Below are 25,052 nucleotides of genomic sequence, written 5' to 3'. Positions count from 1 at the left end.
CCGCCGTAACAAGCAATAGGTCAGTAGATTTTGATGCTGGATCATATCCGCGTTAGTATTCTAGACTACTTTGCAGATATGTTGGGATGTTTTGGGTCCTTCATGAACTCACTGGAATTAAGAACTGCGAGTCTACCGTCACAATAAGAAAAAAGCCATTGCATTTTGCAGCCGGATCATACCCGCATAGCTTCAGTGAGTTCAGTAGACTAATTTGTTGATACATTGGGATGTCCTGGGTAACCTAAGAACTCCTTGAAGTGAAGATCTACGTGTCTACGGCCATAACAAGCTATAGGTAGGTGGATTTTAATCACGGATCATACCCGCGTAGCTATAGTGAGTATGGTAGACTACTTTGTTTGTATATTGGGATGTCCTGGGTCAGTCAAGGACTCATTGAAGTGAAGCTCGGCTTGTCTAGCACCGTAACAAGCTATAGGTAGGCGGATGTTGTCCCCGGATCATACCCGCGTAGCTTCAGTAAGAATGGTAGACTACTTTGTTGATATATTGGGATGTCCTGGGTCATCCAAGGACTCCTTGAAGTGAAGATCTGCGTGTCTACCGCCATAACAAGCTATAGGTCGGGGAATGTTGACCCCGTAGCATACCCGCATAGCATCAGTTAATATGGTAGACTACTTTGCTGATTTGTTGGGATGTTCTGGGTCATCCAAGGACTCCCTGGAGTCAAGACCTGTAGGTCTACCGCCGTATCATGCAAGAGGTCGGTAGATTTTTACTCAGAATCATACCCTTAAAGCTGCAGTGAGTTTAATTTACTTATTTGCTGATATATTGGAGTGGTACTAGCGAGGGTACTAGTCAACCAAGAACTCCCTGGTTTTACGACCTGTGAGTCTACCACTGTAACAAGAAGCAGGTCGTTGGATATTGACCCCGGATCATACCCGCATAGTTTCAGTGAGTATGGTAGACTACTTTGCTTATATGTATGGATGTTCTGGGTCACCCAAGGACTCCCTGGAGTTAAGACCTGTTGGTCTACCACCGTAACAAGAAGCAGATCGTTGGGTTTTGATCCCGGATCATACCCGCAAAGCTTCAGTGAGTATGGTAGACTACTTTGCAAATTTGTTAAGTTATTCTGGGTCAACTAATAACTCCCTGGAGTTAAGACCTGTGGGTTTACCACCGTAACAAGCAGCAGGTCGTTGAATTATGACCCCGGATCATACCCGCATCGCTTCAGTGAGTATGGTAGACTACTCTGCTAATTTGATAAGTTATTCTGGGTCAACCAAGAACTCCCGGGAGCTAAGTCCTGAGGGTCTACCACCGTAACAATAAGCAGGTCGCTGGATTTTGACCTTGGTACATATCCGCATAGCTTCAGGGAGTATGGTTGACTACTTTGCTAATTTGTAAAGTTATTCTGGGTCAACCAAGAACTCCCGTGAGTTAAGACCTGTGAGTCTACCAACGTAACAAGAAGCAGGTTGTTGGATTTTGACCACGGATCATACCCGCAAAGCTTCAGTGAGTACGGTAGACTACTTTGCTAATTTGTAAAGTTATTCTGGGTCAACCAAGAACTCCCGTGAGTTAAGACCTGTGGGTCTACCAACGTAACAAGAAGCAGGTTGTTGGATTTTGACCACGGATCATACCCGCAAAGCTTCAGTGAGTACGGTAGACTACTTTGCTAATTTGTTAAGCTATTCTGGGTCAACCAAGAACTCCCTGGTGTTAAGACCTGTGAGTCTACAACCGTAACAAGAAGCAGGCCGTTGGGTTTTGACCCCGTATCATACCCGCATAGCTTCAGTGAGCATGGCAGACAACTTCGATTATATGTCTAAGTCAAATTTAGTCGTCACCCTGCACGTTACCATTACTAATTTAACGACCAACATCCGTAACTCACCGTCGGCATAGTCGGGCTGGAGCAGCCGCATGAACGGATCGCCGCGGGCGCCCCAGTGGCGGTGGTTGAAGTTGTTGCACTCGCCGGACGCGGACCGGAACTTGCTCGGTGGGCAGGGCTGCGACAGGCTGACCTTGCAGGCCGCATTGGTGCCGGTGGTGGCCGACTTTTCCAGTAGCAGCGCCGCCCGGGCCCGCTCCTTGAGGTCGATTCCGTTGACTGTGGCGGCGATGACGATGACTAGGACTAGACTCGGTAGTATACTGGAAGGAGAAGGGAAACGAGAAGAAGAAGGAGGATGAGTTTGAGTTCAAGAACGTCTTGGCGGGGTGCGCGAGCGATAAGCAAACATTTTTATGGGGCGCTTCTTGAAATCCGGTTGGTAAACGACGAAGACGATGATGACAACAACAGAATCGAGAAACAGGTTCATCCAGAATTATTGACTTGACGCCGCCAAAATTAAGTTAGCTGAGGAGGTATTGATTGGACGGTTCTGGAATCGCCATCATATTGTGGCGATGTTTTGCTGAAGATGAGCGTTGGAATCAATGACCCACTGCAGGGATCCTGGACCGGTTGACCATGGCGGTGATGGCCGGCACGTGCTGGTTAGTGAGATTCAGGGGCGTAAAATGGTAATTTTGTTGGGAGTGGTCTAGGTGGAATGTATAGTGGAATTATTGGCGAGTAAAATAGAGAAAGATTTCGAGCCTTTTTTTGTTTTTGCAGAAAAAAACTGAAATTTTCTCTAAATTTATGGTTATATTGCAAGGAGAACACGGAGAAAAATCAGTTCCCTAAATCGTGAACAAGTGTTCATGAAATTCGGAACATTTTAACAATTTTGAACATTTTCTTCGTGGTTCCTAATTTCATGAACACTTGTTCACGATTTAGGGAATCGTTTTTTCTCCGTGTAGTGTACCCGAGCAGACGGAAATAACTTCGGAATAACATTTTTTGATATTTGAAAATACTTGGCCAATAACATTCTATGTTATTTATAACAAGATTTGTTATTGGTCGTTATGATTTTTTTGTTATTGGATTGTTATTGTAATAACAGACTAATAACACTTTTAGTTATTCTTCGATCAAATCTTTGTTATTATTTTTTGTTATTTTAACAACTAATCCGATCATCCCAATTGGAGGTATTCTTCCATAACAAAAAAATGTTATTCAAAAGTTGTTTTGGCTTTCAACCAATATCAGACCAATAACAAATTTTGTTATGATAACAAAAACTGTTATTAAACACTTATGCAAAAATGGATTTTTCATGAAGATTCCATAACACTTTCTGTTATTCTAACATTATTTGTTATTGAAATGGCATGAATGTTGTTATTACCGTCTGCCCGGGTAGGGCAAACCTCATCAACGACAGCAAATCCGATTTTTTTTAATTTCTTCTTCAATAAAATATTTTTTAAAGAATCTTTGCGGCAAGTTCTTCTTCAACAATCCTTCCACCAACTCAAACCTTCAATCCGACTGGTCACGCGCACTGCCAGTCGAGAGATTAATTTAAATATTTAATTACAGCTGACAACCCGGCTCACAATCCTCGTCTAGTACTTAATACTCCTCATGTTATCTCATGACAACCCCTCGTTGCCACCCTCACTCCAGGTTAAGCCCATACCCCATTGATTTGTCACCATCGTTTAGCGATTGACATCTCTCATGGCGGGGGACTACCTCCATCTCTATTTTGCTGAGGATGCTGCTGACCGACGGACTTTGAGAGTTCAGCGCCTTCAATTGGCTTATCGTCGTCGTTGTTCTATATTGTCACAGGTCAAAAGTTCTGTTTTTTCCTAAGATTGGGAATCTTGCCACTCGTCATACAAAATTTCGCTTCAAGTACCTTATACTTTCTGGAACCGTCAAATTGTGACAAGACACCACGACACCGACGACAAGTGGCCGGTATCACGCGGAACATCTCTCAACTTCGGGGTTGATAAGGTTGAATCGCTAATTTTTCCGTTTGTCTTCACCTTTGTGGCACGGACTCCAACCCGAGTGGGGTATAGCTCTTTGTCGCTGTTGTGATGATGTTTTCAAACTCTCCCCGCGCAAGGAATCCGGTTTCGTGCGGTTGGGATACCTGGCTTTGCAGCTCCATAAAGGTCAGAATGTCTCGACGACTACCGATCGAGTCTACAGCGCGTGAGCATCCTCGTTTGACTCATCTCTCGACTACCCTAAGTGAAGATTCCAGCATACTTTCGATACCGACTCGCGATAAGATCCGCGTTTACTTATCAACCAAGTTGAAACGTCTATCATTACTAGCTCAAGTTCTGTGTCATATTCAGTCTGAATTGCAGGTTCGGGCTGTCTTAGCGTTCGACATCTGCCACTTGACGCAATAATAGCGACGATTATGAACCATGATGATGATGCCGGTGACCAAGGAGTCGTGAAGAATGTATTAACAGGAATTGGGAACAGGTGTCAATTAAGCCAACTTTGTAGCAAATCCTAGGTCGGCTCAGTGACATCTAAACCGAATTAACCTTATTTGGTCACCATAACAACCTTCGGGTGTTATTTTCAAAGAGGACGAGTGTGAGCAACCTCAACTGCAGCAACGTAATCGTCTAAGGTGACTGATCGCCTACGGGGAATTCTCCAGCGACACTGCAAAGTGATGTGTCAAGATCAAGTTGTTGCGATGAATCAGGGAGTTCTTAATTGGGATCTCTACTAGTTGCATATCGGAACTGTGTTGAGTTCTGGTAAATTAGGCTGAGCTGTTGGATCAACGTCATTATTCAAAATTCCAGAGATTTTTTGACAATTTTGTTGTGAAAAGCTCTACATGATCAGCGATTCCACTTCAAATAAGCAGATTCCAGATCAAAAGTGCTCCGGTTTTGCTCAAATTTGGCATGGGAGTCCTTGGAAGAAATGGTTAGACCCATTTTTGTTGTTGTTTGGCGATAAGAGAGGTTCTATCCCAAAATAGGGTGGGCCAAAAATTGTGTTTTTTTACGATTTTTGCAAAAACATGTTTCTTCTGGAAAGTTTTAGGGAATTTTCCCAATTTTAACGCAATTGTGTTATAGTTTGAAAATTTAATCCCATTTGGTAATTCTCCGACAAATCACACGAAATCAGAAAATGTTACATCCAACCCCGCTTCGAACTGAACTGATCACCAATTCGTACTACCCTTTTTTTAGTTTTCTGGATTTTTAGTAAGGGGATCATCCACAAACCACGTGGACACTTTTTTTGGAAATCTCACCCCCCTCCATCGTGGACAATCGCCACCCCCCCCCCCCCAGGTGTCCACGTGGTTTATGGATGGTCCCAAGACACGTTTTTCAATAATTTGTAGCTCGAAATCGTAAAGAGACAGAAATGTGGTGTGAAAGGGACTATTGTGTAAAATTGGTCTACTCAAAATTTCGAAAAAACGTATTTTTCATCAAAAAAGAAAAAAAATAGGATTAAAATCGCTGTAATTTCCTGTTACTTAACTATAGAAAATCGAAGAGATGTCATTTGATGGGAAAATTTTTACATCAATGTTTTACAAAGTTGTAGAACAGGCAAAAATTTTGATTTATAAACATAAGGGGTTTCTTCATGAGTTGTCAGAATTTTACGAAAAAGTTTTTTTTTTAAGTGGTGACTTTGATTATTTTAGACCAGTTTGTCGAAGTTTTAACCTCTAAACTCAATCGTGCGCTTTTGGAAGTATTATTTTTGGAAAGTTCAGTAAATGTTGCATAAGAATTACCATTTGGACGTTTGTTGTGGCTCGTGCACTGAAAAACTTGTCTGAGTAAAAATCCAGAAAAAATAAAAGGGGCCGTACAACCTCACCGTCACGTGATGTAAAAAAATGAGTTTCGAGGAAATCGAAGAGGGGTCGGAGCAACTACTGTGGCAAAGAATTACTCAATTTTAAATGTATTTTTTCAATTCAATTCGGTTTTATTCCTGAATAATCAAATTACAATTTGTTTATTTTAGTTACCTAACAGAGTTTGTCATTTCAGCTATGTGTTACGTCATAATTCGGTTTAGAGCATTTGTTACTGTTATTTAATGCATAAACAAGAGTAAGAAATAGTTTTCGAAAAACATACACAATTTCTAATGATAGGAGATAGAAAACGAGAAAGCTTACAACTAGATCAAAGCAAACATTTAAATATACACTTAATCCCCGGTTTACGCTCAGGCGTTACGCTTTGTATTTCGTCGATTTCTCTAGAACGACACAATATTTTTGCAATCTTTTTAAAGCGATTTATAGGTCTTGTGCAGATCTACAAATTGCTTTCAAAAGAATGTAAACACATTACACTGTTTTCGAGAAATCAACCAAACAAAAAGCGTAACGCCTGCGCGTAAACGGGGGTTTTAGTGTAAAATAAAACATAATACAGAAAAGTTGGGTTTTCCATACAAAATTAAAAAGAAATGCGCAAAGTGTAGATGCAACCAATCAGTTATAAATTTTAGAGGTTTGTTTTGAGACTCAAAAGGCACCGATCAAAACTTGTTCGGGGTTAATTCGATAATTTTAATTTTTATCCATGTATCGACGATTTTTTGAAAAAATCTCAATTTTTCGAAAATATGCATAATGTACTTTGCAAAATTTCAACAATTCAACAATCACTTTAATAAAGCAACATCAAATTTGCTATCGAAAAGGACCCTAAACCGGAGTCAAATTGACAGGATTTAATTTATTTTTTAAATGTAATTCAACCGGTAAGATTTGTCTCAATCATGTGAATTTAGGGGGTACACAATAATTGCTTTATTTCTAATTTCAGATGAAAAGGTGAATTATTCAAATTATTCGCTCTACAGCAGCGATTCTCAACCTTCTTCTAGGCTGGTACCCCCTGCCATGTAAATCAAGTAGGCTCGGTACCCCCGTTGAGAATCGCTGCTCTACAGCATTGCCTTGGCGTTCTCGATTGCGAGATTCCTACTCGAAACTAGGTGTCCGAAGGCTTGATTGTTGAGGCAATTGCAGACCTCTTTTTACACCTTAGCTTCCATCCACCCCGGGATTCGAACTGACGACCTTTGGATTGTTAGTCCAACTGCCTACCAGCGACTCCACCGAGACAGGACCCAGGGAGACGACTCCTACACCTGGACTGAGCTAACGACCTAACCTTTAGGTTAGTCCGGGGCCAACATTTACTTCCCGTCCGACGGAAGGCGTGATCAGACAAATCTCGTCTCGAAAAATGCCACCGGGACCGTCTGGGATCGAACCCAGGCCGACTGGGTGAGAGAAAATCACGCTTACCCCTACACCACGGTCCCGGCTAAGGTGAATTATTCTGCCCATTAATTTTAGTAGACCCAAAACAGGTACTGGACAAATACCGTAGGCCACAAAATGTCCATGTAAGTTTTTTTTAATTTTATTTTTTCAATGGAACTTTAAAAAATATTTTAACTAGTCCCGTGTGCATCACAAATTTAAATCTTTTTTGAAAATAAAGTTTTTGAAAATCGGCCTTCGTTTTGCACACGGAACTAGCATAACGAGTTTGGTGAAGACCAGAGTTTAAAGCCGATCTGGGCAGTGTTGAGATATCTTGGCACCCGTTTTTAGAAAACTGCTAACTTCAAAAATCTAAATCTCTTCAATGATGCAGCCAATTGTCTTCAAATTATTTACTTTCCCTTCCGATTGAAGTTAAAAGTGTTAAAAGTCTTATTTTTTTTATTCACTAGAACAACAATAAAATAAAATAAATTTTACCACCAATCGGAAACATGAATGGACTATCATATAAGAGTAACCATAAATGTATTTTTAAAGGTAATAAAACAATTTCATGAAAACAAAAAAAAAAATCCCTTTAAACCTGCTAACCGCCTTCGGTTACCTCACTCCGTTATTTTTGGGTCCAACCTGACACCAAAATTTGGCCAACATAAATATTACAGCATCACAGCAGCAGCACTTTCGCTGTTTTCGAAGAACCATCAATGCAACTTTCATCGACCACCAACTCCCCCAATGCCACAGCCAGACAGGGTTCAAGGTGCGGTGCGACGATGGTGGCGGGAATCCTACCCAGCGTTGGTGAAGTAATAATAAACGACCCATTCCTCCCCAACAGCTGTACCACCCCTTGCGTCTGAGGACGGAGTCTCTCCTTAAGTTTCACGAAACTAGTTTCTTTCCTTCCTAGTCGATGCATTTGGGGTGATTTGGACACATCGCATTCGTTTTTAAAGATATCTAATTTGTAAATTTTTGTTTTGTTCTAGCAAATTAATTTTTTGATAGTTTTTACTTTACTTGTTTTTTTGGAACAATAATTCGATAACTGACAAATTCCCCCCTTTTGTCGGTCAGTATCGTACCGTCCAGACGGACGTGAAGTGACTTTCGTCGGACCGGTTTTCTTTCTCTGAACGTTTGCGATTTTTATTATTACTTCCAATAACCTTCCCCCTCCTCCACCAATCCGCACGGGGGTAGGCCCCTCGGAGTTATGATGACGCTTGCAAATTGCAGAAATATGCTAATCTAGCCCCTCACTCGAATGTGTAATAGTGGCCCGATTGTGGGTCGCACACGTTTTGTATTTTCCTCGAGGAGGTGTCAAGACATGCTCATTTTGTTAATGTTTTGCCGGCGTCACAACGATGGATGAAAGTGACAACTAATTCGGATGGGCATGCTAATTTCCGGCGTGTGTGTGACCCACTTTGGATGTGATAACTATTACATGAGATGACCGGTTAGTGGGTCACTACGGTGGGCGCGGGGTTGGATAACCGAGGCGAATAATTTTTGGATTTACGAAGATTTATTTATTTTTGAATTAAATATTCAGAAAATTTGCAAGATCGGCAAACAATGTAATTAAGATTGAATGTGACTTCAATAGTTTTGAAATTCGACAAGCTACCCTCATTGTATTACTCAACTTGTTACGAAACTAACTGTCCAATTCGAAAAAGCAAAACAAAACATCAACAACCATGGATTTGATTCTACCGCTAACATAACCAGGCAGCCTCAATCAACCAAAAACAACCTTCCACAATTATATCCCAGAAAAATAAATCCCTTACGTAATCGCAAGCGCTCCCCACAAAACAATTCGAAAGTACTTTCGCTCTGCTTCCACGATCCTCCAAATTCGAACCCCCAACCTGGCGCGCCACGGTCATACGGGCGCCGATTCGTCACTTGTTCCCGCGCAGGTCTCCCAAGCAAATTGTACTGTATCACGAATTGTCCACGAATTCGTGGGCTCGGATTTATGAGACAAGCCCTTGTTATGATTGTGGGCCCGATTGGTCGGGACATTCGACCATCACTGGAACCGCAAATTTGGCAATAGTAATAACAGTCAACGGCTGACAATTTACCCTGGCCGGACTTGGCCACACCAGGTCACACAAGAAAATGCACCCCCAGTTGGGTGTAGCTCAGCAGGCGAGGAGCAGCAGCAGCAAAAAACATTGTTTACAATCGCCGAAAATAATAAAAACCTATAAATATACAAACACGTCGTTTTTCGAAAACCTGTTTCAAGAGCTGGAGTCTCGAGCACGACGCGGGGAGGGCACTTGAGAGTTTTAAGAAACAAGGCATCTGGATCGAAGCTATGCGGATGTGGTACTGCAGTGAGTCAGATTTATGCATGTAATTGAAAAGATTTTTGCTGATGGAAAATTTAAGAAATTCATCTATGGGATACAATTTTACTGCACAATATAAATAATTAATTTTAAATCAATAATGAGTTACAAAAAATATCAAACATGTCAAGTGAAGTAAATGTTTCAGTTTATCCTTACCCAAACTTACAATTTTCACAAGCTCCTAAAACTGATTTTGTTCATTGAGCGTCACAACAAACAATGCAATAATAATGTTATTATCGAATATAATGTTGATATTTCTAAAATATGTTTTGTGCAATTTAGTAGATCTCAATAAACGATTCGGTTTCGTCAAGGTGTGATAGATTTGGGCTTCCTAAATACGTTCCTATCGACATAATTGATTTTTCATTGAATTTCCAGCGGAAAAATAATACTGAAAATTTCTGGTAGAAATGATATGGAATCAACTCAGGCAACCATGCTCACTCCCTTATTTTTGCTACCCTCATACAACCCTAGTCGATTTTTCTTTATATTTCTTTATTGAGATTTAGATGAAACTTTGTCCATGTCTCCAGTCTCCATACAATTATGGGGGCTGGTCATATAAAATGGGTTTGTAAATGAATGAAATTTTTAATCTTGAGATGGGATTTTCTTATCGATTTAGTGGCTTTACAACTTACAACTTTGGCAAAGTTGTAGGTTTTGATCAGGACTTTTTCGAAAAAATAGGTACACGGGAAAAATCCCATCTTTTTATTATCTTTATAGGCCATTGCAAATATTTTTCAAAGTTTATGTCGCACCCCCCTTCAAAGTTGGTCCAAAAAATCAGGGGGCAAAATGCACAGCATCGCAAAAACTTTTTTATTCTCACAAAAAAATTTCGTTAATAGCAAAATATTTTGGAAACTGATGATTGCAAAACAAGTGTCTGACACTTTTTTCAGTCAAATGTTGAAACTGCGGCTTGTAATATCAATTTATTAACATTTTTACTTTGGTGAGAGTCGAAGGACATAAACTTCAAAAAATATCAATTTTAAGCATTGAAAATCGGAGCAGCAGTTTCCGAAAACATCAGTTGAAAATTACAGATGTTTCAAAAATCGAGCTTAATATTTTAAAAGGTTGCAACTTGTATGATAACTTAAAATGCTGGTCTATGGACCAAAGAGCCTATGTTTCGAAGCATTGTTTTCGGATTCCTTGGAAAATTCTTCATAGCATATCTTAATATTGTAGGTTTAATTAACAGAATTTTGAGATACAATTTTTGAAAATAAAATCTGAATTTCTAGACCCACTACAACTGAAAACGGAAAAAATGCGAAAACGGTAAAAAAAGGCGTTGAACACAGATCAGTAAAATTCAGACCTCAAAGGGTTAATGGATCCAAAACAAGACATATTTTTCTCGTGATTTGATTATCGTAAGTGAAATTATATGTACTTGGAAATGACAAACTTTTTTTAAAGGGCAAAACATATTTCTAATTGCAGATTCCCGAATTTAATTTTTAGATTTTTCCTGAATCTTTTTATTTGTAAATCAGTAACATTTCCAAACAGATTTTACTGCATTTGCCTTGAATCAAAAGATGGATTCTGTCCTTTTTACAGAGGAAACTACCAATACATAGTATTTTGCGTAATAACTTAAGAATAAGCCATTCGAAAAAAAATACTAAAAATTTAATTAAAAAAATGAAACAAGAGAAGTTAAGTTTTTTGTAGAACAACAGATCCTCTAAATGTATTACTACTCACAGTGGAGAAATATAAAATAAAAATGCGGTATAGGTTTAAGGAACAATGTCTCAAAAACTGCTCAATTTCGCCAGTATTAACCCTCTACAACCCAACCCCGCCTATAGACAATTCACCAAAAATTCATTTGTCAACCAAAATTGATCTTTGAAAAGCATTGGATAAATAGAAGAACTCTTAAAATTAAAGAAAATTCTAAGGTTGGAGGTGTGACTTGTTTAATGTGACTTTGCCAATGTTCTTAAAATTGTATTTTTTTCCGGAGTCAACTTTGGCTGTGTTTCTTACTAACAATTCATCTATATTATGTGAAAATAATTATATGCAGTAATTTTTGTAGTATACCAGACCATGCCTCTAAGCATTGTTTTACAATTTAAATGGTAATGGTATCGTTCTACAGTTGAATATGTGAAAAACAAGCAATAAATTGAAAAAGTGACTATAAAAACATGTATGAAAAAACTAGATAGGCAAAAGGTCGTCAGCTGTGTGCTATCTTGTGACATAGACCATTTTGGTCGAAAATGAGTTAATGATGACGTTTTGCTATACTTAACAAACACTACAAGATGCTTTAACCCAGGGATGCTCAAAGTTTTTGGAGGCTGGGCCAAATTCAAAGCTCAACTGGGCTTGCGGGCCAAATTTACAAAAAAGGTTATTAAAAAAAATATGTTATTTTAGTTAAAAGTCTGCAAAATACATCTATGAGTGAAGAGGCGAATGCACGTGGAGTGTAAAACCTCTATAATAAAACAACAACAACAACAACAACAACATCTATGAGTTGATTTTTTTTCTATTTCTTTTATTTTTTGAACATTTTCCTTAGTTAATAATAATAGAGAATGCAAAATGGCAGATTTCTATCTGTATTGTTTATTTTATTGTTTCAGGTATTTGAAAAAAGTTTTTTGCTGAATGTACTTGTGTTTTCAATTAAATTTTAATGTTTTGTTTTTATCTTTAGAAAATGGTGACATGTTAAATGAAAAATTTATGTATTTGCGTAATTTTATCTTTAAATTAAGCGTGGTCACGCTTTCTGGGAGCCACAGTTTCAAGATTTCAATGAAAAAAAAATGTTAGAAGATGTTTTGAGCACCCGTAAAGTTAAACTACAATCATTATTTTCAAAAAAACAATTAAATTCGGCGAAAAAAAAACATTTTAGCGAAAAAAAAAAAAAAATTATCAAAAATTCACAGAAATTCAAATTAATGTTAATAAACCGGAACATGCCAAATGATTCTAAATGCAGAGGAATGCATAATTATTTGATATCAGCTGATTGCACTTAAATTTCCATAGATTTTTTGAAGTTTTTTGAATAAATATTTTTGCTCTTGGTTTGCGACTCATATTTTAATAATGGGGAAGGGGAGGGTTGGTCGTCAAAAGCTTTGAAAATATTTGCAACAGCCTTGATCAACCGATTTCAACATTTTGTCTGCCTGAATCAGATGGTAGTCAATTCAAATTATCGAACTGTCATGAGTTCAAATCCCGAAGGAAGCTTCTAAGTGCAAAGGAAGTTTGAGGGTCAGTTCATAAAAGGGTCATTATGACTTTGAAATGAATATAGAATACTTATATTTTTGCAGTTATTACAGATTTCTACTAAAGTCAAGTTTTAACGTTTTGTAAATATTTTCGAAAATGTTTGATGAAAGTTTTGACGATATTTACTAGTTTCACTCACATCACATTGAAACGTGTGAAATTGTGTGATTTTTGAACAAAATATTTGTGTCCTAAGATGGGGATCAAAATATTGATAAATCATTAGTTTTTTATCACAGCGACCCTAAGTCGCTCCTTCATATTTCAAACATAACATAGTTCATTACAACGGTTGCAAAAAAATAAAAATGATTAGAATAAAAAGGTTTAAAATGAATTTTGAAAAAAGTATAAAATCCATGAAATCATATTATGGGCCATTTTACATGATCATTCAAAATGGGTTCGCGGGCCACAACAAATCACCTCACGGGCCACGTTTGGCCCGCGGGCCATACTTTGGTCACCCCTGCTTTAACCCGAATTTGGAAACTCACTTCCGTTTCCCGGATATCGCAATACACACTTGTGACATAGACCAATTTATCATCAAAATGATCGTGCACACTTGTGACACGTCATACATGTTGTTGGAAAATGTGGAAAATTTGTCTTGTTTTTCACAAATTTATGTTGATACACACTTTCTCAAAGCAATGCAATCTTTTGTTTTTGAAAATATACTGATTAAGTCGGTAAAACTATTGATTTGAGCTTATTTTAGTTTGTATGGGAATTCTGTGCACACTTGTGACACGTAATACAATTTTACTTTCGAAACACACTTGTGACACGTGCTTTTCAGATTTTTGATTACATTATTTACTGTATCTTTTGACTGGTGTAACCAAATGAGCTGAAACTTGGAGCGTTTGTTAAGCGATAGTATTCGAACCGATTGCTTCAAAAGGTTTGGTTCTACCATTCATAGTTTTGAAAATATTTATCATCAAACTTTAAAAATCGATTTTCTCGAATAGTACTTAATGGTCGTTGTCACAAGATAGCACACAGCTGACGAGGTACTAATAGGAGGTGGTAGAATAAGCCAAATACTATCAGAAACAAACATAAACCAAACAAGATAAATCGAATTAAAATACTAAAAATTAAACAAGAAAACTATAAAACAGAGAAGTAAAGTTTTTCGTAAAGCAAAAGTTTTTTCAAAATGACCTCCTAATCACGAGAAAAAAAAATTAAAAAACAATTTGGGTGGTAGAGGGTTAAAATACTGCATAGTAAATCAGGATTAAAATTGTAGGAAATATTGGATCTTAACACCGTAGTTAAAACTGAATATACTTAGCAATATCGTTGTGCATTCAAGATCGATTAGTACCTGGAACAAAATGAAAAGAAATTATTAGTAAAACGATTTATATACTCAAATTTTTGGTAATTGCTGGAAATAATTTCAATTCTCTTGAAATCCGCATTCAGTTGAAATAATGTGTGACCATTTGAAAAGAATTGGTGACCGTAAAACCACACAACGGAAACAACAGCAAAACCAGAAGATCAATCAAAATCGGACAATGTCCCTGTTCTGGGAATCCACCCATAATAGATTAAGTCATCACCCAGCTTTGTCCGATCTGACACAACCGCGGAGATCTCCAATATCGCAGCGCAGCAAATTTAGCTTTACGATAATCACGCCGATTCGCTCGAATGATCTTCTGCCGAGTCACATGAAGTTTGCGGAAATTTTAGAACATGCTCAATTAGCAGCTCATAGGGAGGAGATTCCTGGTGGCGTCATCCCGAGAACCACCCGGATCTCACCGAACCGAAGCAGAAAGAAAGAAAACAGAACCCATCTTTGGAGAATCCAAATCGACCCCAGGACAAAGAACTTGCCGGGTTATCTCCGGGCGGTGCAAGTCACGGTGAAGTTGGTCGATTACAGCCAACAACAATGAAACGATGATGATGTTTGATCGGAGAACATGCAAAAGGATTTCCCACCCGGGCCGGGACTATCAGGGGGGTGAGCTTTCAAGAATACAAATCGCACAGTGTTTGTGCTGTGCTGCTTTTTTCCACGATCGCTCGCGGAAGTTCCAGCTTTGAACACGAGTTCAAATATTTGCTTAAATTTGGCAAGCTTGGCTGGGTTCGGGGATTCTCAGTTGGAGTCGAACTTTAAACTCAGTTGATTGAAATAAGAATTTAAAAAATTGTAAACAACAGCATGTGTAAAAATGTTGAAAAATTATAAATCAAGGAAGAATTCAAAGAATTATTTGAGTTTTAATGTCAATAAAACGTTTTAGGCAAATATTTTACTACTTAAAGCTCCGTTTCAGCAAACCAGCACCTTAAGAGAAATCCCAAATTCAAACTTTCCAAGCCCAACTGACTGTACCCTTGTCGATCACACACAATATTTTGAAGGCCGCAACTCCGGTGGTTGTTTGTTCGCCGTTTGATTGGCGTGTCAATTGAATCTCCCGTCGGGGGCCCCCTCCCTCCCTTGGCGGGAGGGGGGTAGCCATGTTTGACAAGCTGTGCTGCACTATAAATCACCACTGGCAGTCCGGTGGCCTCGCTAGGGGAAGTGATGAGGTTGTTAAGGTGAAGCTCTTCTTCGACAAGCAGCAGCAGCATGTGTGTTTGTGTGGCATAATCGGACTCAAAGCAAAGACCGCCAGAGATTAAGCAATAATGTGTGCCTATAACCGAGGGCCAATTAGGTTGGATGTTGGATGCTGGTAGTGGCCATTAGAGATGACGGTGAGCATAAGTCGGCATGACGGGAAATTAAATGGTCAATTAGCATACAGTGGAGTTTTCCGTTTTTCCGCGGATTGAGGAATCAATTTCCGGAAATAATGCTTCAGTGTGTTATTCCTATAATAGGACTGTAGTTTCAATCAAAATGTATTTGAGATGGATTTTTATAAAAAAAAACACAAACCTAATTTAAAATTCATAATAGTAGAAAGATTACGTATTACATGTTTGTCTGAATTAATTTCAGAATAGTAAAAGTTTTTCTGTGTTTATTTTTAGTATTTTGATTTTCATCTTAAGCGAAAGTTCACGTTTTAATTTTAAGTAGATATATTTTCAAGAATAAGGTTTTTCTGATAGTCTATAGTTCAATCAACCTTCTTTAGTTTTTTTTGAACGTACCATGAAATTCTAACACTTTGTTCGTGGCTTCGAATTTTATGAACGCTTGTTCACGATTTTGCAGAATTTAAAGGAAATGTAATTAGGTAGTTCCACAAAAAAAAATCCTGACATAAATCTTGATCTAGAAAAAAAAAATCCTCACATAAATCTTGAAAAATGTTTCCAACGACTTAATTTTACCCTAAAATAAAGAAGATGTTGGTTGCTCAACCGAAATGAGCATGAGCATGGTTGACTGCCAATGAGCTGCTACTCCGTTATAAGATGTTGGTTGCTCAACCGAAATTGATAAAAAATGCTCGATATGTTGCCAATAATTTGAAAGAAATGTTTTAGGAGCGGCCGTGGCTGACTGGTTACGATGTTCGCTTTGTAAGCGAATGGTTCTGGGTTCGATTCCCATCTGCTCCCAACGAGAAAGTTAAGAACACATAAATTTGAAATGATGAATATGAACGAAAAATCAAAGTCGCTCGAGGCGGGGTTCGATCCCCCGTCCTTTGGGTTGGTAAGCAAAAATGCTAACCACTAGGCCATGACGACTTGGTAAGCTTGGACTGGAATTAGGAATACTGTTACAGAGAGCGAGTAGTGGCGCTATAACCACGGCAAATAGTGTCCAGGGCATTCGTGGAAATACAATGTCCCATCCCAGAGGGTCCCGGAGTACCAAACCTTCTTAGCATGGTGCTCCTAACGAATACAACCAAATCACGGAGCGTATGGTGGTGTGTCCCCACGCTTCTTCCTCCCCTGTTGATTCAGAATTGTGTTGTTGTTCGAACACTCAGTGCTCAAACTCAACCCAATTACGAGTCATCTCTGCGATACGGCTTTACGCAGTAGGCCTGGCCGGTTTAACGCTTGTGATGTTTAATGCATTATAATGCAATTAGGTTTTACACCGTGACGTCATTTGACAGCTCGTGTGCACTGTTTACATGGTCTTCGTCGATTGTCGACGAATTTTCCCGAACAAAATCGACGACAGCATCGAACTGTGCTAAGTCCATGTAAACAGTGCACTCCTTTCTAACCTCCAAATCGAGTCGGCGTAAAACCTAATGGCGCACTACAAATGTTAATAAATGACAAGAAGAGTGCTACACCCAAAACTGGCAGCGCTAGTCCGAGAGAATGATGGTCTCGAGTCGAGAGAATAGTGGTACCATTCACGGACGCAGAGAACACAGCTCGAGATGGGCGATAGAACTATTCTCTCGAGGTTCATTTGCAAAAAAAGTTCATCCGTCAAACAAAAAACCAAAAGTGTCGACAACGGGAATCGAACCAGAGACCTTTGACAAACCAATCCAATGACTTAGCTGCCTCGGCCACCACAGCTTGGTGACCAAGGAGAAGTCAGAAGTCGATGTATGACACTTGTTGGAGATTTATTGATTCAACTAACGAATGAACTCATTTGTTATGATGGTGTGAGTTGGTACCATTATTCTATCGATTTTGGCACTGAGCCCTCAATAAATTTTGAGAGAACGATTATCTCGACTCTGAATTTTGGGTGTAGGCGTCATCTAACCTAAGGCACTCTCCAGGATCCCTTCGAAAGATTGGCTGCGCTAGGGTCTGATTAGATTAGATTAGAATAATTTGAAAGAAATGTTTTACATTTATTACAATAAAATTCACTTCACTTGTTGTTCAATAAAACATAAATTTTAGTCATTATAACGAGATTTTCATTACTTTTTGGTATTCACTTTCTGTAAATTGGGTTTCTAATGCCTGTTGGGACTCAAAGCTGTATTTTATAATTTTTTGCGAATATTTTATTCCTATATTTTATGAATCTGTCGTGTCGAAGCTGGTCGTGGTAGACATCAACTTGTTTTTAGATTTTTGTCAAAAAGTTAATAAAAAGCCTAACATTTGAAGGTGCTCGGATTTTTATAAAATAATTATTTAATATTGGTGCCGATGTTAAACACTAAATGACTTATTACTTTTAAATTTAAAATTACTTTGAAGAGTAGAAGTTTACTTACTTTAAAAATAAAAAAAAAACTTCAACTGTCCATTTCTGTGCTGTACCAGCTAATTTTTTATGTAAATTTTTGACTTCTCAACATTGTGGTCGTGTCACCAATTACAGATATTAGCATTTGTAAAAAAGTTTAATTTTAAGTTTTCTGAATTCGCAAATCAAAGATGCATTGGTTGAACTTGAAAATGGCCATATATTTTTGTCTATTTATTAAATTTAACGCATTCAATGTCAAGTCTTGCTTTCTAATTATTTTGTTTATAATATTATTTATAAAGGTTAAAATTCTCGGGAATCTTGATCAAATTTCCCGGGAATCAAAAGGCTAAAAAAGGGCTGATATCCCGGAAAATTTATTCAGGAAATTCCCACTCGTCACCCTCTAATCATGTCTATCATATTTCTTTTCAATCAAACGAAAAATATATATATTTTTAAGATTTAAAATTTTTAAAATTTAAACATAAAAAAACTGAAATAAGAGAAAGTTTATGAAATCGATAATATTCATATTAAGAGCGAGTTTTTCACCAATGTGTAACAGGTCGTATCGAGGTGCTCCGATTTGGATGAAACTTTCAGCGTTTGTTTGTCTATACATGAGATGAACTCATGCCAAATATGAGCCCTCTACGACAAAGGGAAGTGGGGTAAAACGGGTTTCGAAGTTTGAGGTCGAAAAAACATAAAAAATCTTAAAATTGCTCGCATTTCCGTAAAACTTCATCAATTCCAACTCTCTTAGGTGCATTCGGTCTTTTGAAGGTGCATTCAGGTCTTTTGAAGCACTTCAAAATGTGCCATAGACATCCAGGATTGGTTTGACTTTTTCTCATAGCTTTTGCAAATTACTGTTAAAAATGGATTTTTTTAAAACCTTAATATCTTTTTGCAACAGCCTCCAACACCCATACTCCCATAGGTCAAAAGATAGGTAATTTCATGCACTACAAGCCTACGGTATTAACTTTTTGGCCAATCGCAGTTTTTCTCATAGTTTTTCAATTTTTCTAGAACAAACATTTTACAATACTTCTAACTTACGTGAAATTGTCCGAGGATTTCGAATATGACAAAATTGAGACCAAAAAGTTCCGCTATGGTGGCCTACAGGGCAAAAACTAACGTTGTAAAATGTTTGTTCTAGAAAAATTGAAAAACTATAGTATTGTAAAATGTTTGTTCTAGAAAAATTGAAAAACTATGAGAAAAACTGCGATTGGCCATATATGAGAAAAACTGCGATTGGCCAAAAAGTTAATACCGTAGGCTTGTAGTGCATGAAATTACCTATCTTTTGACCTATGGGAGTATGGGTGTTAGAGGCTGTTGCAAAAAGATATTAAGGTTTTAAAAAAATCAATTTTTAACAGTAATTTGCAAAAGCTATGAGAAAAAGTCAAACCAATCCTGGATGTCTATGGCACATTTTGAAGGGCTTTAAAAGACCTTTCGAATGCACCTAAGAGAGTTGGAATTGATGAAGTTTTACGGAAATGCGAGCAATTTTAAGATTTATTATGTTTTTTGTCGTAGAGGGCTCATATTTGGCATGAGTTCATCTCATGTATAGACAAACAAACGCTGAAAGTTTCATCCAAATCGGAGCACCTCGATACGACCTCTAGAACAAACCGAGCAATATTTACAAATACTGCCTCTTAAGTTAAATTTTTAGCCAATGTTTTTTAACTTGAAAAAAACTTAAAATATTTAACAAAACATGCATCAATATTATTTAGTTTCCAATTAACCAGATAACAGTTATCAGTTTGCAATTAATTCAAATTGGTTTGTTCCAGAGTAAAAAAGCAAATTGGTGATATCAAAGTAGGAGAAATACACCCATTATCGACACACTAAGTTTTTCGACCAATACTCTTCACTTTTGTAGTTTTCAACTACTCGCTAACTTTTATTTTAGATTTTTACTACTTAGAAATTGACAAAAAAACTTGATGTGAGCTGTAATTTAGGGTCAAAGTGTTGATATGCCAATAATAGAATTTTTTAAGAAAGAATATGGTTTTGCCGGTTGGTTAAAATATTTAAAAAATCGATATTTGTTTAAAGTTACTAAACAAAATTATCAATCGAAAATAGTTTTCCTTAGTATTGTTTACTAAATTTTGAATTGTAAATGATCGTTCTCAAAAATTAATAATTTAATTCAAAAAATGTTCTCTACTTAAAAAAAAAGTCTGGCACAAATTTTATTTAAAATTGTCACCCCCTCCCCAATCCCCCTAAAAATTGGCCCCAAAAATCAGGGGCCAAAAACATATTTGTTTGAAAAACATCAAAATTTCAATGGAAATTTAAATACAATCAGCTAAAATCAATTTAAAATGCATTCCGCTGCGTGTAGAATCATTTTTAACATGTTTCGGTTGGTTTAAAAATCATTTGATTTTTTTTTAATTTCGATGCTCAGTATCGCAAAAAAAAATTTGCTGAAATATTTTTTTTCGTAAAATTTTACATTTTTTGTAAACTAATGATTGCAAAACAACTGAACTAGTGTAAAATGCATTTTAAAAACTTTTAGCATTTGACTTGTTATAACAATTCTAATATATTTTTTTTATGTTTCCCCCCCCCCTCCCCTCTAACCCCGGCCACAGCCGAGGGACAAAAACTTTGAAAAATATTTGCATCGGCCTAACGTTACAATAAAACTCTGTAATTATTTGAACTAATGCAAAACATGTTAACAGGATTTCATAAAACATTGTTATCCAATATAATGTACATGGATAGCAATCCTGTAAGCAAATCCGATTTTCGAATTCATAAACATTGAAATGTTTCCAATATCGTCAAAATATTTCTTGATTTTGCTGTAAATGTTTTAAAAATCAACAACATTTTTGTCCAAAATTGGAAAAAATGTTGACGATTTTGGAAACAATTTAATGTTTATGAATTCAAAAACAAAGAGTTACCGGATAAGCTTACAGAATATCCAACCGTGTAGTACCTACCCAATGTGTTTTCTAAATTTATTATGAACTATTTTTTCCAATTTCTGCAAACCAATTAACTTATTTACTATGCAACACCTAGAGCAATAAATCACCCTAGTAGACACATGTACGATGTACTGACAGGCAGACCGCCGCTAAAGCCTATATCTCGCGAAGGGCGCCACCATGATGACATTAGCAAACGGCACACATTGTTGGCGTTACAACACTTCATAAATATGACAACGCGGGCTTCCATAGTGAATGCTTCACTAAGATGCATTTACAGACAGAGTTTTTTTGTTAGCTAAATTGAAACAAAAGAATAATGTTGAGGTTTCTGAAGATTTTCGAAGAGTTTTCCTTTTTTAAAAATTCAAACTTAGCTGAATTTACTAAGCTTTTACGCAATTTTGTTCAGTTTTTCCTTAATAATGGCAAGATCATAGGGTTCGGCATTTTGTGTTTGTGTTAAAAATCAGTGAATTGAAGCTTAATTAATTTCTATTGACCAGAACAAATTTGCATACTTTTTAGTTACTCAATTCTATAATATATTGATATAATTTTAATATTTTGCAAACCTTTTAAAATTAATTTTGCCACTTCACTGCCCAACGTAATATCATGACCTGCACCCTCCCCAAAAAAATACCTGCACATCCGACGCATCACCTGCCGGTGACTTTGAGATCTCCATAAAAATGCCATAAATCCGCCTCTTACAGCACTGCGAGAAGGTGTCTGTTTCAGCGTTAACACCCGAAACCCTCAAATTAAAACCCGCTCATGAAACGTGCGCACACGTGGATCACCATGTGTGGAGAGACGCTCATGTCAATACAGTCTGAACCCAGCCAGTACCGGTTCGGCAAACGGAACTAAACCGTGTCAGATTTCGATCTTGCCGCCATCAACTGTCTTCTCAAGTTTGCTGAACGTAACGTGAAAACAGTTTCGCACCCACACACAGCAAAAGCCGAGATGCTCACTTAAAGATCAGGTGAAGCATCTCTCAGACAATTACGTGACAAAATGTTACTCAACTTGGAGTTGCGGAGGACGCCGCCGGCAGATCATCGTCATAAACACACAGCATCTCGGTTAAATATTGCAGTGTAAAATTTGCGACGGTGCACAAAAAAAAAAAAAGGTTGTGCGAAAATGTGAGCAATTTACTGTACAGCAGTGTGAAGCGTGAAACCAACGAAGAATGTCAGAATTTCTGCAAAGCTTGCACTGGAAAGAGCATTCGAACATTTTATGTCACTCTTTTCCCGTTTGGATGTAAACAAAGTAACCCAACTTGGCGGTACCATCAGGCTACTAAACGTCACCACTCGTAGTAGGCCGAGTCGCGACGCCGACGGTTCCGGCTTCGGCCTGCTACGCTCACTTACACCCAAACCCGCTAGTAAACATACAGCTTACACACAAATTAGTGCTCAAACTGAACGCCAGTGTTGCGAGTTTGCCCGCGCGCACAAACGTAACAAAACGGCGATTTGGCAGTTTGTTTTGGAATTGTAAAAAGCGAACCGGCGCGCGCGGCAAGGTTGCGTCTGCGGGTCTTCCCCCGTTTTTAGTCTTCGGAGGTCGGAGCGTAGTACGCCGCGGCATGCGGGTCAGTGGGACAATAACGATCGACGAGAGAGCCGTCGAACTCGAAATCGCTCGTGCTGACTTCGGGTGGACACGAAAGGTGTAAATTGGTGAATGGATCGGGAGCGAATCGCGGATTGTTGCTGTAATTTAATCGACGAGAACTAAAATAGAAGACAATAACAACAAACAATCGCGAAACAGCTCACGAGACAAGGCGTGGATTCCCACGTTGCGTACAACAACAAATCGAAGTAGTGTGGAGGGCGATAAAAAGTTCTGCGTATGGGATTTGATCCCATGAACTCGTTATTAGATGGGTCGCGCTGACCAATTTGGCTATCGGCAAAGTAAAAAAAAAAAACTGTCTTAACTGCATCTTCATAGTATGGATTCGCAGCGATTTGCAATGTTCAGAAAAGATTTTTCTCAAATAAAATGTTAATGATATTTTTTACCATCAATCAGAATTAATTAGTGAATTATTTTCTACGTTTTCACAAATCGACTTTTCTTCTTAAGATTGTCTTTGACCACTTTTCAAAATAACTCATTTTTTTGATGATTTAAGCTAATTTACTATCCAGGTTACTATACTACACTGAAAAATATTATGTTTTCAGTTATGAGCAATGTAATTAGCTTATATCTGTAAGCCCATACATCCAATTGAAATGTGGTCAAAGACAAACTTATGGGAAATTGGACGAGCTTTCCGGTAAAAATATTTTCGAGACTGAAAAATCAAGTCTGTCATATAGAAATTTCAAAAAACCATCAAAAAACCTATTTTTTCAACATTTTTATTTTTAAAACCGCTGTAACTTTACAAGGATTGGACTTAGGACAATAGTCAATATGGAGACTTTTATGTAAAATTGTCTGGAAAATCGATTCCCACTATCGGTTTGTAAAAATTTTGACGTTTAGAGCACTTTTCAAAAAAACAGTTTCAGTAAATGATTTTTGTATTTTTTTAGGTGAGTTGCTCCATCCTGCATTTTTCTTGAGTCTTTTTGTAACATTTTAGGCTATCTTCTCAAAAATTTTGAGCGAAAAAAAATCGTGGGCTCCCCCTCAAATTTAACTTTTAAACTTAAAAATCAAAAAATCTCGCAAAAGTAGAGTGTATTTTTCTTTCAGTGTATTTTTTTCGGAAAGCCCGTCAAATTTCCTACAAGTTTGTCTCTGACCACTTTTTGATACGATGCAACGGCTTCGAGATACAGAAATTTTTAAATTCCGAATTACAAAAATATTTAAAACACTTACGCCCTTCTCAAATGTCATTATCGAGTGGAACTGGCTCCATATACACATAAATGGCTTATATAAGCGTAAGATAACATGTCTACAAAGTTTCATTGAAATCGGAGAGGGTCGGGTACAACCGATTCCCTATTTGGCATGGAATTGCTCATAATTAATGTTCCCATACAATGTTCAATTATTTTCAATTACAATCCGAAAATCTGTATCATATGAATAGATTTTCTGATCGACTTGGAGTCTTCGACAAAGTTGTAGATTATGATTAGGAATTTTCGAAAAAAATATGTACAGGGAAAAGATAGCCCAGGGTTTTAATTGGACTTTGTATAATCAAAAGTTGAATTCCCAAAACGTATTTTCTGATTTTCGTTTTTTTTATTTCTTTTAGGGAACTTAAAAATGCATCTTTATTGCTAGAGGTTAGGATGGCGCAATTCATAGTACCGGGGAAATGCATTTTTGAAAAATTGTGTTTTTTGTAAAATCAAATTTGCAATCGAAACTGACTTTACACAATTTTTGATAAAGTCACTGTTTTTGAGTTAAAGTCATTTTAAGGTAAATTTTTTCGAATCTTTTTCAGTTTCCTGCAATTTGAAAAACTTGATCTGTTAGTTCAAAAATGTTTTGAATTTCGTTAATTTTCGATGAACAAATCCACATAAAAGTTCTATTTTTCATAAATAGTTTTTTATATTTGACTACCTTTTTTGAAAACTAATGATTGCTTAAAAACTTTACGAGTGTATAATGCAATTTTGAAATGTTTTTTTTTGTCATTGAAATGTTGAAATTCAAACTTTCATTCAAAAAGTCATTTCAAATCGTGATTTTTTTCCGTGTACCTATTCTTGTCGGAAAAGTCCCAATCATAACCTATAACTTTGCTGAAGACATCAAATCGATCAGATAATCTTGCAAATTTCTGGCTCACTTCTGATGTCATGTTGCATTAAACTGAATAAATAAAAAAAAATCAAAACGGAAAATATTAAATTGATCAATTCTGTTAAAGAAGACGTATTACACTATGACAAACAAATTAAAAAACACGCGCTTTTTCGTGTTTGACAGTTTTCCAAACTCGCAAACGAAGCAGAATGTATGCAGGCTGAGGTTTCTGCAAACAAATTCAGGCAAACTATCAAACTGTCAAAAAGTGCGAGTTTGTTTGATTGTTTGTCATAGTCATAAGTCATAG

General features: G+C 37.3%; 1 protein-coding gene across 3 annotated transcripts in view; it reads right to left on the bottom strand.

Annotated features, from left to right (window-relative positions):
• Nucleotides 1–25,052, bottom strand: part of LOC6044529 — a 69,049-nt gene that overhangs the window by 6,696 nt on the left and 37,301 nt on the right. For all 3 annotated transcript variants that reach the window (XM_038254337.1, XM_038254338.1, XM_038254339.1), the window contains exon 3: nucleotides 1,892–2,154. In XM_038254337.1, the coding sequence (XP_038110265.1) occupies nucleotides 1,892–2,154 (263 nt within the window). The remainder of the gene's footprint in view (nucleotides 1–1,891; nucleotides 2,155–25,052) is intronic.

Source organism: Culex quinquefasciatus, chromosome 2, assembly GCF_015732765.1.
Source record: "Culex quinquefasciatus strain JHB chromosome 2, VPISU_Cqui_1.0_pri_paternal, whole genome shotgun sequence".
Lineage (NCBI taxonomy): Eukaryota > Metazoa > Arthropoda > Insecta > Diptera > Culicidae > Culex > Culex quinquefasciatus.
The sequence above is the reverse complement of the archived record's forward strand: the minus strand, read 5'-3'. Positions and strand labels throughout refer to the sequence as shown.